We start from the raw sequence: 19,153 nt of genomic DNA, 5'->3' as shown, positions 1-19,153 counted from the left end.
AATCACAGCTTCCTAGGAAATCATGACTTTCTTAAAATCTCTCACCAACTAATGGAAGGAACTTCAGCTCATATCTTCTGACTCCAAATTGAATGCTCTTCCCAGGAACACACTTGTTACTTCACTGTCTGCTAAACTGCAGGGCCCAGGCATGCTTCTTCATGTTTTATATAATGATCCACCCCCCAACTATTTCATTTAATGCCAAAGATAAATAATATCAACATTTTTAATACCAAAATTTGCCTTTGACATATTTCTTTTTCAAGATGTAAAACATTAAAGTAATAAAATATAAAATATTAAGATACCATTAAAGATAATTATTTAGAAGACCTTTAATAAATTTCATGAGGGCTTCATTAAAAAGAAACACTACTTAATACGCACCACTTCATAAGTAAATATTCTTTACACACAGGGTGATTGAGAAGCTCTATGCGGTTATGTTGTACCATTGCCTGAGAAATGAGGAAAGATCAATAAAAACACAGTCACGTTAAACTCTTGAGTATATACTCAGCTTTTTTGTTTGCTGGTTTTATAATTTTATTTTGGTACATCAAAACAACACTTGCTTATTTTAGAAAATGTGGAAGATCAAAAAGTATATCAAGAATATATTTCTTCAAAAAAAAAAAAAACGAGCTAGAGAGGACCATTTTATACAGATGCTAAAATGCTTTGCATAGAACAAATGTGAGCGTCAGTTGCCATCACCAGCCTTATGGGCATAAAATCCACATGCCTCTGCTTCCTTCACACTCCAAGTCCCCAGTAAGCCTTCTCGATTTCACTTTAGGTGACGGCTGGTACCATGGTCTATACCAAAGGCTTCCATGTAGCGAGATGAACAAATTTAAACTGAACGAAAGTTCCTAATTCGTCTAGACCAATGCTGTCCGATAGAACTTGCTGCAGTGATGGAAATGTCTATATCTGTGCTGTTCAGCATGAGAGCTACAAACCACATAGGCTCCTGAGTGCTTCAAGTGTGGCTACTGCAACTGAAGAAATGAATTTTTAACTTCAATTTTAATTAATTTTACTTGAAGTAGTCGCATGTGGCCCCGTTGCTATATTAGAGGGAACAGATCTATATCCTTGATCCCCTTATCACAATTTGCCAATCCAACCTTCAAATGTTTTCTGTTGCGTGCACATGCGTTTACATGTTGCTGATATTTACACAAGCCTGGGCTGCCATTCCACATGGCAAAAACTTGTTGAAACTAGTAGCTGCTGTGCTTTTAGACCAGGAGCCCACTCATCTGGTACCCGTTTCCTCTGCAGTTATCTGAGTTTGAGGCCCCTGGTGTACACTGACGTAGGTCATCTACACGGCTTTCATTGCTTCATCTGCCAGGAATGTAAAAGCACTCGTTAGAATAAGAGCTGGTTTGCAGCCAGTCTCTTGGGAAATCTGGGTCCAAACTGTGTGTTTAGGGCTCACTTTCAGGTTGGGTTCACTCTTCCAGAAGGATCTAAGAGCTTCTGAGAGGTCAGAGTTTACCCTGGAGCCCAGTGGTTGGCTGAATTTGGAATCTATGACTGTAAATGTCACCCCCTGCATTTTCCTGTGGTTTAGACTGTTGGAAACTCTTAAATATGTATGTCTATATTGAGATGGAAGGAGCTGGGAGCCAATGCTGATGGTCAGCCTGTGCTGTCCACGGTTTACTGGATTCTGGGTTGGGCAGGTTTAACATGACCATTAGGACTAAAGTGATCAAGAGTGTGGAACTTTAAGGGCACCAAATTATAGCAACTGTAGAAAATGACTGCTTTTTCTAGTAAAAAAATAAAGAGTTAGGTCACATGGCAGACATAGACATCAAACTATAAATCTGGAATTCTCTCCAGGCTCCTTCCTGGAACTATCATACCAAAGCATTACAGAACCCGTGTATAACCTACATGGATAAGGAAAACACTGGACTTACATTGAGGGTTGAAAGAGGCTCGTATGTAACATCCTGTACAGGTGCTACTTTTTCAGTGAATTCTAATGGACATTGAAGATATCTGAAATTATACTCGATCTGTAGAAGATACAATTTTTAAAAATTACAGTCTAGCATAGGCCCCCAAAGTAGTTCTTAACACATCAACTATGCAAGCCTATAATTCTGCTGAAAATTAAGTGATTCAAATAAAGTTGAGTCATTTCACCTGAAGAAACGTAAATTAAGTCATTCTGTATTAGTTTCAAAAAATAAATGTCCTGGCAGGCTATTTGATTGCTTTCTAACTCACAGTCATGGAAAAAGATGACTTCTCGAAAAACCACTTAGATCTTTTAGAATTTCGTTCCTCAGGCAATATTACCCAAGAAAATATAAAGACTAGAAACACTCCTAAATAATGCTATTAGAAACAATTAAAATACTGGGAGAAAACTGGAGATCTAAGGAAAAAATTCTCTCATAAGTAGATGATATAATAATATGAGAAATGAAGACAATTACCATCTTTTGAGATTCTGGAACTCTAGTAACATTATTTTTAATATTCCTTAAACAACTATAATAGAATAAACTTTAAGTTACTGTAATAAAATAAACTTACGTGGTAGTCTTGGGAGGACTTGTCTTCTGTGGAGGGCATCATGCAGAAATCTAAAAGTACCTTTGAGAGAGAAAAACCGGCTACGATATTGGGTAGGAGGCTAGATACGAGATGGAATTTGATCCCACTTCTAAAAGAATACCCAAGATATTCCCTTCCCTGTCTTTTGCTTCTTGCACCTCAAAGATAAACTATAATCTAAGTCACTCAGGAACAAGGTCTAAAACATAAAGTGTTACATGTACCACTGCTGCCTCAGAAATACCGAGTGATTCAGAAAAATATCATGCACTTGAGAATGAAATTGCATTTACTAAAATTTATGTAAGGAATATGCCATCGGTTTTGCCTAAGACGAGATGTTTTTCTGGGTTTCTAGAAAATATATAGATGACTGAGGACACCTTTGCTCAGCATCTTCTGATAACTTACTGTCCCAGTCGAGACCTTTAGCCAAGCACTGGGGTCTTCCCACGGTCTAGGTCCCCTCCTCTGTATCGCTGGAGCCTGTAGTACTGTGTCTGCTTCTGCACCTGGCTTACTGAGCAACCCTGACAAAGCACACATCCAGAGTGGCGTGGACAGGGCAGTGGGGCATCGGTATTATAACGAGAAACAGTTGAAGGCCCTCTAGATGCTCAATTAAGGGAGAAAACACTTAGGAGTTCAGCATTAGATCCACCCCTAGGAAGTGTAGGGACAAATATTTTGCGGGGTCCCTGTCTACTACATAAACAAATTGAGTCACCCCAAATCGGTGTGCTGGGACCTTTCTGGTGGCACCCAAATCACGCTCCTGAGAAAGAAATTCTGCCCAGTCAGACTACCCTCCTGGAACCGGATGTGGACTCAAGGCCCCAGGTGACCCCATCAGCGTGTCCCTTGCTCCTGGGGCATCTGGTTGACCCCACCTACAGGACACAAGGGCTAGAGTTAGCACCTTGAAGGGGAGACACAGGGACCCAGGCCCCACTGGAAGGGTACCTCTATCCTGGCTGGTCTCAAGCACCAGGTCAACTTAAAAATCTCCAGGAAGTCTCTCTCTGTTGGTGACCAGGCAGCAGTACTGGGGGTCATAATAGACGTCATGGCAAAGAAAGGCAAGACCAATCAGTAGTACTGTGCAAGGCAGAACCGGAGGTGGGCCTGGCTGTTACAGCCGGTGAGCTTTGTGATAACCAGCACAGGCAAAGTGAAGGCTGGGCTGCTGGGGGAGGGGAGGGGAGTGGGGGAGGGATTGTGCACATTATTCAAATGTGTGATGTGATGCTGAGCTAGAAGACTCTTCATTTCCCCTAGTTAAAAGAATATATTCCTCATCCTAAAATCATACCAAGTCATTATAGAACACTAACTAGAGAATATACAGCAACATGAAGAAGAAAAGAAAAACCAAATCATAATCACAGTTGTGATAACTCTTATTAACATTTTGGCATTTTGGTATAATTTCTATGTTTTCCATATGTGAATATTTCTAACATATTTTTTTACTATTCTTCATGATGTTGCAGGAAACATCATTGCACATAAATCTGTTTATACGTCTGATTATTCATGAGGACAGATTCCAACAACTGGAATTACTGAGTGAGAAAGTCTGAGATCATTTTCAATCCTGAATATTTATGTGCCCTTGATGAGATTTATGCACCTAAAATGCTAATCTATGAACTGAACTGGCTCCAATTTCCATTAGACATCCTAAAGAAGAAATGCACATGAAGCACTTAGCACATTCTAAGTGCTTACTGAATAAACAAAAATAGTGTTAGTAGTAGTAGTAGTACTAATAACCACATAAGCAGTAGAAAAATAGTAAGATATATCATATGTGCCAGTTGCTATCCTGAACAGTTTTTACATTTTATCTCTAATTTTTGTAATCACTTTGCAAGATCATTATCAGCATCACTGTTTTAGAGATAAAGAAAATAAAAAATGAAGCTCAGAAAGCTCAGAGAAGTGAAATGACCCACCTAAAGCAACAGAGCAACAGGCAGAGCCAGGACTAAATCCCAGGGCCACCAGGCTCCAAATCTGGCCCTCTGTCCCGTGTCCCTTTGTTTCACTGCCTCTTCCAGTATTTGAATATATTTTTCCCTCTAAGTGAAGGGAAAGTCATTGAAGTCATACCTTTTTTCTTGATTATTCTATATCTGTCCCAATCCTCAAATCCCAACTTTCCCAGGAGGTCTTTTATCTGCATCCTTCACGTGCCTGAGAGCTCATGCGTATTTGACTTGTAGTTGGTTTCAAGTCATGTGCTGGGTATGTGTTTAATCTAGCATAGAGTCACACATTCAGAGGCCCACAGAGGCCAGGCCAATAGTGTAAATGAATGAACTGTACCAGCCTAAGAGCTCTCTCCCTTTGTTCTTGAAATGTTGGCTCTCCTTGTACCGGCTTTTATCTTCACAGTTTGGGTAGGGGCATTCATAGAGAAATCTCCCTCTACTATGAAGAAAGCAATTGCACAAGAATGGGAATATATGGTAACCAACACTAGGCATGAGAGCCGAGTATCCAAAAGGAAGAGGTGCGGTCTGTCAAATGGGAGAGCTCGTGCCCAGCTAAAGGAAGCCGCTGATACTCAGCCCCGTGATTCCTGCCTCGTGAGGAGGTAGGCTCAATCATCAGATCTTCTGATTTTTATAGAAAGCTAGATACCTGGATCTTTAAGGGAAGAATACTGGTTTTACATGTTCGCAACTAATGAATGCAAATTTGAAACAATAACACGCATGCCAAAAGCCCACACATCTAGAGGCATTATTCAGCCAGTAACCAGCACTAGTGGTCTCTGCTCTAGACTTGGATTGTTTGAATAAAAAATCTGTTTAACATATTTTCCTATATTGCACATAACCACTAATAGGATTTTTTAATCCAAGTAGGTCCTTCTCAAATACTCGTTGGCTAGATTCCCTTATAGCATATATAAAACTAGAAACCTTACTTTAAAGATGGAAATTACTATGTTTAGGTTGTGATTACAACAATAAATCCTCACATTTTATTATTTGCCAAGCATATACCCAGAAGGAGTTTTGTTTTGAGAACTTACTTTCATGCATTCAGGGAGGTATTCTACCATTTCCAGGATTGGACATCTATTGCTTGGAGAATAATGACTAAAAACCTTAAGACATTCTTCCCATCTGTAAAAAATTAATAATAAAACAAACACAATTCTGAATCCTCCTGTTGTGTGCAACAACAAAGCTACCAGTTGAAATTCAAGATTATTATCTTTAGGAGAAACTGAATTGGTTCCAATGGAATCAATATGTGAACCAAGATCAATCCAATAGAGTCCTTGTCAGTTAATGGAAATGAAATGTGGGCAAATTCTGGGATGGCCGTTATAATCACTGTTCTGTCTCTTTACCCAAATGCCTTCTCAAGAAGGCGAGTTTTTACCTTGTTTTCCTCCTGAAGTCATGAAATGGTATGTACTTTCAGAGCTGGTCATGCCAGATAGAGGTACCCACATGTACATACATACAACAGCAACATAGCATGTGATACTTTACATTTAATCCAGGTATACATCATGTATTGAATTAAACTAAACTACAAAATAACATGTATCAAGTACATTAATAAACAGGGGTTCTGTCAGAACACTGCAGCTTTGCCCATTTCTTTATTGCCATCCAGTTGGACAGGATAAGATGTTTATGATACCAAAAATGAAATAAATCTATAACAGGAAGTAAAAAGAGCCCATTTATCTTTAAGATTCTATCTTTGTAATAGGAGGCTAGTTCTAAAAATGACCCAGACAAATTTTCTGTTAACCCTACTGGTAAAATCCATATAGGATATCTGTATAATCAACAGAAACTTCGGGTTGCCCACTTGCATTGACTAGTGTTTCAAAGGAAGGATCGACCAGGGGATCTGGAGACTGCCCGCACTCCAAAACACAGGCTCGGTCTGCCTTGAATATGAGATTATTCACCTCTGCCTCCACTACTGCGTGACACTGGGCCCTGGTGCATATCCATCTGTGATTATATAGAATGGTTTATGTTCAAGACATGGGACAAACTACTCTCCACCTTCATCGTTAAAACTCCTTAGAGTATGGTTTAAAAACCCACAACCACAAATGATCATGGGTTAAAGGAAATTCCTTTTGATGGCACTGGTAACAACACACATTTAGCGTGGAGAATATTTTCACCAGTGTCCACTTTTGGGGTTTCCGTTGGCAGGAGAGCATCAGGCAAGTTCAGGTGGGGCAGGGCAGAGTCTGCCTGGCAACAACCATGATGCCACACACTACACACACCTGAACCCTGTGAGCCTCACAAGAGTGCTGTGAAGGTGGTCTATGCTCCCATGACTTAGAAATGGAAACTGAAGATCAGAGAGGTTAAGCAACATATCTGTTGTTACCCAGAGTTCACTAAAATTTGTATGTAAGCAACTGACATTTTAAGATGTTGATTGACTTTTTGGGTCTGTCTCCTAAAGCGAAGGAAATAAAAGCAAACATAAACAAATAGGACCTAATTAAAGTTAAAAGCATTTGCACAGCAAAAGAAACCACTGACAAAACTAAAAGACAACCTACTGAATGGGAGAAAATATTTGCAAATGATATGACTGATACGGGGTTAATACCCAAAAGACATTAACAGTTCATATAACTCAACATAAGAAAATAAACAACCTAGTTAAAAATGGGCAGAAGACCTGAATATACATTTTTCCAAAGAAGACATACAGATGGCCAACAGGCACATGAAAAGATGCTTAACATCGCTAATCATCAGAGAACTGCAAATCAAAACCACACTGAGATATCACCTCACACCTATCAGAATGACTACCATCAAAAAGAACACAAATAACAAATACTGGCGAGGATGTGGAGAAAAGGGAATCTTGTACACTGTTGGTGGGAATGTAAATTGGTGCAGCTACTATGGAAAACAGTGTGGAGGTTCCTTAAAAAACTAAAAATAGAACTACAATATGATCCAGCAATTCCACTCCTGGGTATATATCCCAAGAAAACAAAAACGCTAACTCAAAAAGATACATGCACCCCAATGTTCACAGCAGTATTATTTACAGTTGCTAAGATATGGAAGCAACCTAAGTGTCCATCACCAGATGAATGGATAAAAAGATGTGGCATGCGCGCACACACACACACACACACACACACACACACACACACACAATGGAATACTACTCAGCCATAAAAAAGAATGAAACTTTGCCATATGCAACAACATGGATGGACTTGGAAGGTATTATGATAAGTGAAATAAGTCAGACAGAGAAAGACAAATACTGTATGATACCACTTATATGTGGAATCTAAAAAATAAAACAAATTAGTGACTATAACAAAAAAGAAAGAGACTGACAGATATAGAGAATAAACTAGTGGTTGCCAGTGAGGAGAGGGAAGGGGGGAGGGGCAAGATAAGGGTAGGGGATTAAGAGATACAAACTACTGTGTATCAAATAAATAAGCTACAAGGATATATCATACAACACAGGGAATAAAGCCAATATTTTATAATAACTATAAATGGAATATAACATTTAAAAATTGTGAATCACTATGTTGTACACCTGAAACTTATGTAATATTGTATATCAACTATACCTCAATTAAAAAAAAGAAAAAAGGAAAAATAAATAAATAAAAATGTTGATAGACAGCTGAAACTTTTATTCTTTTTCTCCTTCTGCTTCCTCGCGTATTGAGAATAATCCATGAAGCCAGAGGACACTAAACAATGGTGGACAGATCGGCCGCATACCTTTTGTTCCTGACGGTCGTGAGAACCACCTCCTTTCTCTTATTGTGAATAGCAGTGTGCAGGAAGGAGGCCTGCTGCTTGTTCAGGACGATGTCGGCATCGTACCTCAAGAGCAGCGCGACGGCTTTGGCGTGGCCCTCCCTTGCCGCAAAGTGAAGCGCGGTATTCTTTCAGAGAAAACAGAACATGGAATATCTGGTGACAGTGGCTACTCAGCCTTTGGCTGTTTTATTGCTTTGTTTCATTGTTGAATTGCTCGAAAGAAATTATTAACAAAACTAACTATTTAATACCAAATACACAAAATTTAAAACTGGCCTTCAGAATCAAGCTTCAAAATAATGAGTTCATAGTACAAATTGTGTGTGTGTGTGTGTGTGTGTGTGTGTGTGTGTGTGTGTGTGTCTAGGGTGAGGGTGGGAGTGTGTGTGTGCATATGTGAATTCCAAGCAGTTTGTTTTGCTTCTTTTTTGCAGTGGGATGATTCCACAAGGACAGAGGACAAGCTTTCAGAATATGGATATTGAACACAGAAGAAAATACTTCAGGGAGATTTATCATCTAGTAGAGCAGTGGTTTCCAGATTTTAGGTTTTCACAGGCTTGTAAAAGTTTTTTTTTTAAATCAGAGATTGATACAAGGTTGCCAGTCTTTAGTTTTGCCACATAAAGACATTTTAAAAAGCAATGACATTCCTCTAGCTCTGTCATTTTGTGAAAGAATGTACATTTCAATACACACTCTCCAAAAAAGGAGAAAGAACATCATAGTGGAATAAAGGACAGTCTTTCAAATCAAATACACTTAGTTTGAGGGAAAACCTACCCCTGGCCTCTTCATTTCCCTCGGTTCACCAGGGAATGGTGAAATTTTATCAATGATCCACACGGGCCATGGGCAGGCCTCTGCGAGACTTACCAGGTGTCCTCAACTAGCACCCATCCCTTGGTATTGTCTCCTTATTCTGTTCCCCTTTGACTCTTTCCTCACTAAGGGTCTGCATAGTAAGAACTCAATACAAGGCTACAAATAGGGTAAGGAAGGGAAGAGGGTAGCTAAGAAGGTCTCTTGCAGTGTTGGAAGTTTCTTCTATGCCAAGATTTGGGGTAGGTATGAGAAACACAGTACGTACCCCCTCTTCATCTAGCCGATCTGTGCACTTCATGTTAGTGTCAAGAATGACCTTCATGGTCTGCGTGTACCCTCCCAAGGAAGCGTGATGCAAAGCAGTCCAGCCATTGTGGTCACTGTTAAAGAGGTAAGAAAAAACGTGTGCATTTACTTTACAGATGAAAGGTGGGAAGGGATGCTGCCCGTTTGAAGGTGGGTCTGATGATCAACAAAGCACATCTGAGGTACCTGAGTTCTAGCAACTAAATATGTATTACGTATCTATTAAAAAATGAGCTAATTGCAAGCCTAGTTGGATGAAGGTAGTTAAAAGGTACAAACTCTTAGTTATAAGATAAATAAATACTAGGGATGTAATGTACAACGTGATAAATATAATTAACACTGCCATATGTTATAAACTAAAGTTGTTAACAGATTAAATCTTAACAGTTCTGATCACAAGGAAAAAAATTTTTTTCCTTTTTTTGGTATCTGTCTGAGATTAAGGGTGTTCACTAAACTTACTGTGGTAGTCATTTCAGATGCATGTAAGTCCAGTAAATATGCTGTACACATTAAAATTATATGGTGTCAATTATATCTCAATAAAATTGGAAGGAAAATAAATAAATAAAAGTATATAAACACATTATCAAATATTTGGGGTGGCTGAAACTATAGTCAGCATGTCTGTGTCATACATATTTCTTTTTCAAGGCTGTAATGTACTTATACAGATTATTTTAAATCTTGCTTTATTCTTTCATTGAATATCGTTATCAAAAAATTTCCATGATGGTGGTATGTCTTTGTGGCCACTAGTTATGACTAATAATAATAATATCATCTTACAGAACCTGGCTAGAAGATGCTTAACTTATGCCACTTATTTTTCTAAGAGTTTGGATCTGAAGAGATCTTTCCTCTTGTGCTCTCAAAGATGCTTACTTGATCCCTTTGGGAAATGTCTGTCCTTTCTCGCAGAAATTCAAGATGCGAACACAATGAAGGCTTGCCTTTTTTTTCCAAATTAGACACAGAAAAAAAGGGTGAGATCCTGACAAAATTTAATTTCAGGGTCAGTGAGCAACTGTTTTAGGTGCAAGAGCCAATTAAAAAGAACATTTAAATATTCCAATCATATAACCTCACCTGAGAAATAATGCACCTTTTTTCAGAAGGAGCTGAACGACTTTATCATGCCCATTTTTTGCAGCCAGGTGGAGAGGAGTCATTCCATGAAGGTCACCTTCATTCAAAAGCCTTGTGTCACTCATGTCTTGGAGGAGCCTCTGACAGGTATTGATACGCCCGTAACTTGAAAAAAAAAAAGTTTGACATTTTCAAAGCAAATATTAAACAGAAAGAAGACATGCTCATATGTCACTTAAAGTGACCCTTACCTGGCTGCAAAATGCAGGGGTGATTTTTTATCTTTGCTTTTGGAATGAATGGACACATTAAAGTCAAGTAGGTTATTTACAGAGACAGGGACCCCCTGTCTACATGCATAGTGTAGAGGAGTACACCCATCGTTGTCTTCGTCCATCACCAGCTCTTTAATATGGTGCATCTATGGGAAAAAGAACTGATATTCTAAATATAACTCTGCTATGATGCTAACATAGTGTTTTTCTGTTATGTTAACCTATTCTGTAGGATAGTATTTTCCAGCAAGGGCCAGTATGTACACCTTGAGGGCAAAAATATAAATACCCTTAAGGGTACTAGAGTAAAATAAATGTAGATGATGATGCATGCTGTGTCTTCCTATAACGTACATTACCATATTAAAGGCGCTGAAAAATCCTGAGGGTAGGAAATGTATTTAACATTTTCAACCCGCATCTTCCAAATGTATTTGACCATGAACCACCCCTCTCAACTCTCCCTTCACTCCCCCCCAAAATGCCCCCCCAATAGCACTTAACAGCTTAATGCTAATGTGTTCTGTTAGGCAAAAGGGATGCGATGTTAGCGTCACTATCTTTTATATGTATATTAAATAAAAAGCAAACGAGCAGCTTAAATAGATCCATAAACATTTTATTTTTTTAAATGTTCAAATATATATTTTTGGTTATTTAAGACACTGACTGGGCTTCCCTGGTGGCGCAGTGGTTGAGAATCTGCCTGCCAATGCAGGGGACACGGGTTCGAGCCCTGGTCTGGGAAGATCCCATATGCCGCGGAGCAACTGGGCCCGTGAGCCACAATTACTGAGCCTGCGCATCTGGAGCCTGTGCTCCGCAACGAGAGGCCACGATAGTGAGAGGCCTGCGCACTGCGATGAAGAGTGGTCCCCACTTGCCACAACTAGAGAAAGCCCTCACACAGAAACGAAGACCCAACACAGCCATAAATAAATTAATTAATTAATTAAAAAAAAAAAAGACACTGACTATATTAAAATCTCTTTATTACAAAAATATGATGCACTTCAAATGCACCTAATAGTCACTCAGTAAGTATCAGTTGGTGAACATAAATATGGAGATAAGGTTTTCAACCTGTCAACAAGCACGTTGAGCAGTTTTTCTTCATTGATGATGAAGTGTTGCTAATTCACTCATGTCCTTGACTTTTCCATTGATATGCAATTCATAATGGTCAAAGAGTGAAGGAAAGTCAATGTATTATAGATGAGGCTATATGGAAACCCTCCATAGCTTGGAAAACAATCCCAGTGTAATTTATTATCATTATCATAATAATCACTACTGTGTTGTAAATAAATATTCAAATATGACATCTTTATTTAGAAATAAAATTTAAATTCTAGCACCAGCCTTCAAAGTAATAAAAATCATAATAAATAAAATCACTTTACTCTTTGTTGAACCCAAGTCAGTTTATGGAAATCCATATATATGTATTACCTGCAAAAACTCAGGTGGCAAATTTTTTAATCCATAAGGTTGCTGCACAGTCAAATGCAAAAAATTACGTCCAAGATTATCTTTTATGTCTACACGGGCACCTAAAAAGCACAATATAAATATAACTCCTACTCATTTATTTAAAGCATGGCCTATGGTGGATTTTCAGTGTAAGAAAATAAAAGATTTTTGACTTAAAACTTTGCCAACATTTAAGTTACAGAAAACTTTATTTAGCTAAGAAAACTAAACATGGTTTAAAATGTGTTTACCTTATAGTGTGCGTGTGTTTGTACAAGGGGGTAGAGAATATGTGATTTATTATATTAATATATAAGGTCTCACCTTTTAAAACATAAAATAGAAATATAGACAGATTAGAGATCAAGAGAGAAGAGGGGAAGGTATCTCTTTTCTTTGTTATCTTAATCGGTTAGTATCTAAAATGGGAACAGTTATAGTACCTACATCACATAGGATTGATTCACTGAGAGAATGCAGAGAAAGTGTTCAGCAAAACGCCTGGGATGTAATAATTCCCTTATAAAGGTTATCAATTATTGTTCTTAAATTATCTTTTCAAGTATTGCTCCCTACTGGACTGAAAATTATTCTAGACATGGGAAGTATCTCATTTATCTTTGTGTACATAGCACCTAGCCCAAAGCCTGGCACACAATAAATGGATACTAAATGTTTAACCAAACTGAGTAGTAATTCTAAAGGCTTGCCTCAGTCCCTCTTAGTACCTTTAGAGAGGAGCAAATTTACGGTATTCCAGGATGCGGAAGCAGTTGCTAATATAAGTGGAGAACGTCCTTCAGAATCGGTGATATCAATATCTGCTCCCTAAAATAAAACAAGTCATTCAACAAAGAGCTTATGAACAGACAAATCAGCTTACGTTGCATTCTGTAAATAATGTTCATTCATCGGGATAGAGTGTCCAAAATATGGCTAGCACTCATGCATATGACTGCTTGATATTTCCCTATAATTCCAATGTTGTATGAATTATAGGGAAAATCAAGGCATTCTTTTATAACTTCAACAACGAAAATTCTCCTCACGTGTTAATCTTTTGACTGACATCTGGCAATAGATCCTTCCTCCTGCCGAAATCGTAAAATTTTGACCTACAGTGCTAGTTTAGTTCCCACTGTAAGAAAAGATTGTTAAATGTCCATAAGAAAAAAATTATAAGTTTATTGCATTTGTGATTTTAAAAGCATTCACAAGAAATTATTCACTTTTATTGCCAAGAGAGTGGATCCTGGGAGCGGTCATCACAGGAAAAAATTTTTGAAACTTTGTATGGTGACAGATGGTAGCTGGACTTGCTGTGGTGGTCACTTTTCAATGTATACAAATATTGAATCATTACGCTGTACACCTGAAACTAACATAATGTTATATGTCAATTATAACTCAAGAAAAAAACAGTTGTTCACTTTTTAAAAACTCTACTTCATCTGAAATAGATGAACTGAAATAACTGAATTGAAATCATTCAAATCCTCAAGTAAAATTTTAGTCACGTATTTGAGAAAATGTGCATTTCAAAATTGCATTTCGTATATATATATTTTAAATGAATAAGTCAATATTTACCATTACATGTTATGGTTATAATATCTGATGTGACAAGAAACAAGAGCTTTTTAAAAGTTCATGGAAAGAATTCTATCTTTCGCCCAGGGTAATAAAAAGAGCTTAAACTCCAAGTGGGGATATGACTCTTTTCTTTTGGGACCCACTGAATACAGATGACCATGGCAGCAGTATCCCCTTGAAAGCATGATAGTGATCAGTGAGGTCCTGCAACAGTCTTGGCAGGTGAAGAGATGGCTGCATTTGCAGGAAACCGTGCATGACAAAACGATGGTATATAACGAGTCTTCCCGGGATTCTTCTATGTAAATATCACAATTTCAGTAGTTGCTACTGACAACAAACACCTGTTAAATATTACAAGCGGGACTACACTCATTACTGATATGGTGGGGCTTAAATAAATACATCACAGACTCAAAGGGCTTACTAAAATTTAACTCAAAAGCTGACTGATTCCACTTCTTAGAGTGAAAAAGATCTTGTGCTTTCACTTGTAACAAACCTTGGACAATATTTTTAATTCTTCACTTTCTCATTGTTTGAAAGCTGGCACTGAGGCAGCTGGGGTAGAAGATTACAATGGAAGGTGAAGGTCACATGCGCTTCCTGTCCTGCCTCCACCTCAAAGTCACTTGTGCTCAAGAAGGGTCAACAGAGTCACCAAGCCTGACACTCTCCCAGGTTCACAGAAGAGCTTTCCCTGCCATAGACCTACCAACTCCCCACACTAAAAGCACTGATACGGGTGTCAAAAGTACACTCTGGTACTTCTAGCTTCCTGGCAATGAGGTTTGGCCATTATGCATTCATACACAATGTACTCTATTTGTGAATGTATCAAGCATCCTTTTCTTTTCTTCCAGTTTTATTGAGATATAATTGACATACAGCACTGTGTAAGTTTAAGGTGTACGGCATCAATATTTGACTTACAGACATCACGTAATGATTATCACAATAAGTTTAATGAACATCCATCTTAGAGATACAAAATTTAAGAAATAGAAAAAAAATTTCAAAATTTTTTGCCAATGTATCAATCATCTTTTTGTAAACTTTTTTGCTGATAGGAAAGAAATCAAAATTTGGTTTATTTTTGAAGATTCATAGTATGTAATTATATGACCTTTCAACTGTTAATAATAATAAAAAATAAACCTGTTAATGTAATACTTACCACTGAAATTAAGTAGTCTGCTAGTTCATGGTGATCAAATAATGAGGCTCTGCAAAAAGAATTATAAGCATATTAAGGAACTATTGATATAAATATATAAAATAAAGCTACTATATTCAGAAAGTGAATTTAAAGGATCATTTAATAACATGATAAAATGCTAGAGAGTTAATAACCCTTCCAAATCTATAATTGGATTCTGATTAGGGTAACTTTTCAAAGTAAGTGTAATAGAGAAAGATCAAATACATCACAAGATTTTCTTCCTCATCTTTCTGTAAACCTATTTTCTCCTTGTAAAACCATCATGAAGATGTTCTGAAGTGAATAGTAAAATCCGTCCAAGAATTTAAAATAAAAGACAGAGGAACTGGCTATAACCACTGTGACCATGAGGAATAACAACAGTTGCATGCAAGGTACACCTAAACTTTATCTGCAGGGTTCAAAATGCCCCCTCTTTGGCAAAAGTTAACAAGGCAGCGTTAGCTTTCCTAAAGTTTTATGAAGCCAAAAAAATGATGGGTAGAATTGAAGTCATTTGGTATCATCTCACAACCAGCCATAAGGATAATGTTCATTAATAAAGCAAATACAAAATTTTAATCTATATTAAAGCATCATCAGAACAAATGTTAATACTAATGATTTAAAAGTCTATGTTTCTGGAGGAGCTTCGAGATGGCGGAAGAGTAAGACGCAGAGATGACCTTCCTCCCCACAAATACATCAGAAATACATCTACATGTGGAACAACTCTTACAGAACACCTAATGAATGCCGGCAGAAGACCTCAGACCTCCCAAAAGGCAAGAAACTCCCCACGTACCTGGGTAGGGCAAAAGAAAAAAGAAAAAACAGAGACAAAAGAATAGGGACGGGCCCTGCACCAGTGGGAGGGAGCCGTGAAGGAGGAAAGGTTTCCACACACTAGGAAGACCCTTCGCGGGCAGAGACTGCGGGTGGTGGAGGGGGGAAGCTTCGGAGCCACGGAGGAGAGCGCAGCCACAGGGGTGCCGAGGGCAAAGCGGAGAGATTCCCGCACAGAGGATCGGCGCCGACCAGCACTCACCAGCCCGAGAGGCTTGTCTGCTCACCTGCCGGGGCGGGTGGGGCTGGGAGCTGAGGCTCGGGCTTCGGTTGGATCCCAGGGAGAGGACTGGGGCTGGCGGCGTAAACACAGCCTGAAGGGGCTAGTGCGCCACAGCTAGCCAGGAGGGAGTCCGGGAAAAAGTCTGCAGCTGCCGAAGAGGCAAGAGACTTTGTCTTGCCTCTTTGTTTCGCGGCGCGCAAGGAGAGGGGATTCAGAGCACCACCTAAACGAGCTCCAGAGATGGGCGCGAGCCGCGGCTATCAGCGCGGACCCCAGAGACGGGCATGAGACGCTAAGGCTGCTGCTGCCGCCACCAAGAAGCCTGTGTGCAAGCACAGGTCACTCTCCACACCTCCCTTCCCGGGAGCCTGTGCAGCCCACCACGGCCAGGGTCCCGTGATCCAGGGACAACTTCCCCGGGAGAACGCACGGCGCGCCTCAGGCTGGTGCAACGTCACGCAGGCCTCTGCCGCCGCAGGCTCGCCCCGCCTCCTCCGTACCCCTCCCTCCCCAGCCTGAGTGAGCCAGAGCCCCCGAAGCAGCTGCTCCTTTAACCCTGTCCTGTGTGAGTGAAGAACAGATGCCCGCAGGCGACCTACACGCAGAGGCGGGGCCAAATGCAAAGCTGAACCCCGGGAGCTGTGCGAACAAAGAAGAGAAAGGGAAATCTCTCCCAGCAGCCTCAGGAGCAGCAGATTAAAGCTCCACAATCAACTTGATGTACCTGCATCTGTGGACTACCTGAATAGACAACGAATCATCCCAAATTGAGGAGGTGGACTTTGGGAGCAACGATACATATATTTTTTTCCCCTTTTCCTCTTTTTCTGAGTGTGTATGTTTATGCTTCTGTGTGTGATTTTGTCTATATAGCTTTGCTGTTACCATTTGTCCTAGGGTTCTGTCTGTCCGTTTTTGGGTTTTTTTGTACTTAAAAAAAATTTTTTTTTCCTTATAATTGTTTTTTATTTTAAAACTTTATTTTATTTTACTTTACTTTATTTTATTTTATTTTATATTCTTCATTGTTTCTTTCTTTTTTTCCTCCCTTTTATTCTGAGCCGTATGGAGGACAGGCTCTTGGTGCTTCAGCCAGGCATCAGAGCTGTGCCACTGAGGTGGGAGAGCCAAGTTCAGGACACTGGTCCACAAGAGACCTCCCAGCTCCACGTAATATCAAACGGTGAAAATCTCCCATAGATCTCCATCTCAACGCCAAGACCCAGCTCCACTCAGCGACCAGCAAGGTACAGTGCTGGACATCCTATGCCAAACAACTAGCAAGACAGAAACACAACCCCATCCATTAGCAGAGACGCTGCCTAAAATCATAATAAGGCCACAGACACCCCAAAACACACCACCAGACGTGGACCTGCCCACCAGAAAGACAAGATCCACCCTCATCCACCAGAACACAGGCACCAGTCCCCTCCACCAGGAAGCCTACACAACCCACTGAGCAAACCTTAGCCACTGCGGACAGACACCAAAAGCAACGGAAACTACGAACCTGCAGCCTGCGAAAAGGAGACCCCAAACACAGTAAGTTAAGCAAAATGAGAAGACAGAGAAACACACAGCAGATGAAGGAGCAAGGCAAAAACCCACCAGACCTAACAAATGAAGAGGAAATAGGTAGTCTACCTGAAAAAGAATTCAGAATAATGATAGTAAAGATGATCTAAAATCTTGGAAATAGAATGGAGAAAATACAAGAAACATTTAACAAGGACCTAGAAGAACTAAAGAGCAAACAAACAGTGATGAACAACACAATAAATGAAATTAAAAATTCTCTAGAAGGGATCAATAGCAGAATAACTGAGGCAGAAGAACGGGTAAGTAACCTGGAAGATAAAATAGTGTAAATAACTACTGCAAAGCAGAATAAAGAAAAAAGAATGAAAACAATTGAGGACAGTCTCAGAGACCTCTGGGACAACATTAAACGCACCAACATGGGAATTATAGGGGTCACAGAAGAAGAAGAGAAAAAGAAAGGGACTGAGAAAATATTTGAAGAGATTATAGTTGAAAACTTCCCTAATATGGGAAAGGAAATAGTTAATCAAGTCCAGGAAGCACAGAGAGTCCCATACAGGATAAATCCAAGGAGAAACACGCCAAGACACATATTTATCAAACTATCAAAAATTAAATACAAAGAAAAAATATTAAAAGCAGCAAGGGAAAAACAACAAATAACACATAAGGGAATCACCATAAGGTTAACAGCTGATCTTTCAGCAGAAACTCCGCAAGCCAGAAGGGAGTGGCAGGACATATTAAAGTGATGAAGGAGAAAAACCTACAACCAAGATTACTCTACCCAGCAAAGATCTCATTCAGATTCGACAGAGAAATTAAAAGCTTTACAGACAAGCAAAAGCTAAGAGAATTCAGCACCACCAAACCAGCTTTACAACAAATGCTAAAGGAACTTCTCTAGGCAAGAAACACAAGAGAAGGAAAAGACCTACAAAAATAAACCTAAAACAATTAAGAAAATGGTAACAGGAACATACATATTGATAATTACCTTAAATGTAAATGGATTAAATGCTCCGACCAAAAGACACAGACTGGCTGAATGGATACAAAAACAAGACCCGTATATATGCTGTCTACAAGAGACCCACTTCAGACCTAGGGACACATACAGACTGAAAGTGAGGGGATGGAGAAAGATATTACATGCAAATGGAAATCAAAAGAAAGCTGGAGTAGCAATTCTCATATCAGACAAAATAGACTTTAAAACAAAGACTATTACAAGAGACAAAGAAGGACACTACATAATGATCAAGGGATCAGTCCAAGAAGAAGATATAACAATTGTAAATATTTATGCACCCAACATAGGAGCACCTCAGTACATAAGGCAAAGGCTAACAGCCATAAAAGGGGAAATTGA

General features: G+C 39.2%; 1 protein-coding gene across 1 annotated transcript in view; it reads right to left on the bottom strand.

Moving 5' to 3' along the window:
* Nucleotides 1-19,153, bottom strand: part of TRPA1 (transient receptor potential cation channel subfamily A member 1) — a 59,214-nt gene that overhangs the window by 13,181 nt on the left and 26,880 nt on the right. Inside the window, exons 9-19 of the mRNA XM_007185124.2 lie at nt 15,144-15,192; nt 13,102-13,201; nt 12,353-12,453; nt 10,877-11,046; nt 10,626-10,790; nt 9,493-9,607; nt 8,361-8,527; nt 5,636-5,729; nt 2,569-2,628; nt 1,944-2,042; nt 391-461 (exon numbers count right to left, since the gene is read on the bottom strand). Coding sequence (XP_007185186.2) covers nt 391-461; nt 1,944-2,042; nt 2,569-2,628; nt 5,636-5,729; nt 8,361-8,527; nt 9,493-9,607; nt 10,626-10,790; nt 10,877-11,046; nt 12,353-12,453; nt 13,102-13,201; nt 15,144-15,192 — 1,191 coding nt within the window. The remainder of the gene's footprint in view (nt 1-390; nt 462-1,943; nt 2,043-2,568; nt 2,629-5,635; nt 5,730-8,360; nt 8,528-9,492; nt 9,608-10,625; nt 10,791-10,876; nt 11,047-12,352; nt 12,454-13,101; nt 13,202-15,143; nt 15,193-19,153) is intronic.

The sequence above is a fragment of the Balaenoptera acutorostrata genome, chromosome 17, assembly GCF_949987535.1.
Source record: "Balaenoptera acutorostrata chromosome 17, mBalAcu1.1, whole genome shotgun sequence".
Classification (NCBI taxonomy): domain Eukaryota; kingdom Metazoa; phylum Chordata; class Mammalia; order Artiodactyla; family Balaenopteridae; genus Balaenoptera; species Balaenoptera acutorostrata.
The sequence above is the reverse complement of the archived record's forward strand: the minus strand, read 5'-3'. Positions and strand labels throughout refer to the sequence as shown.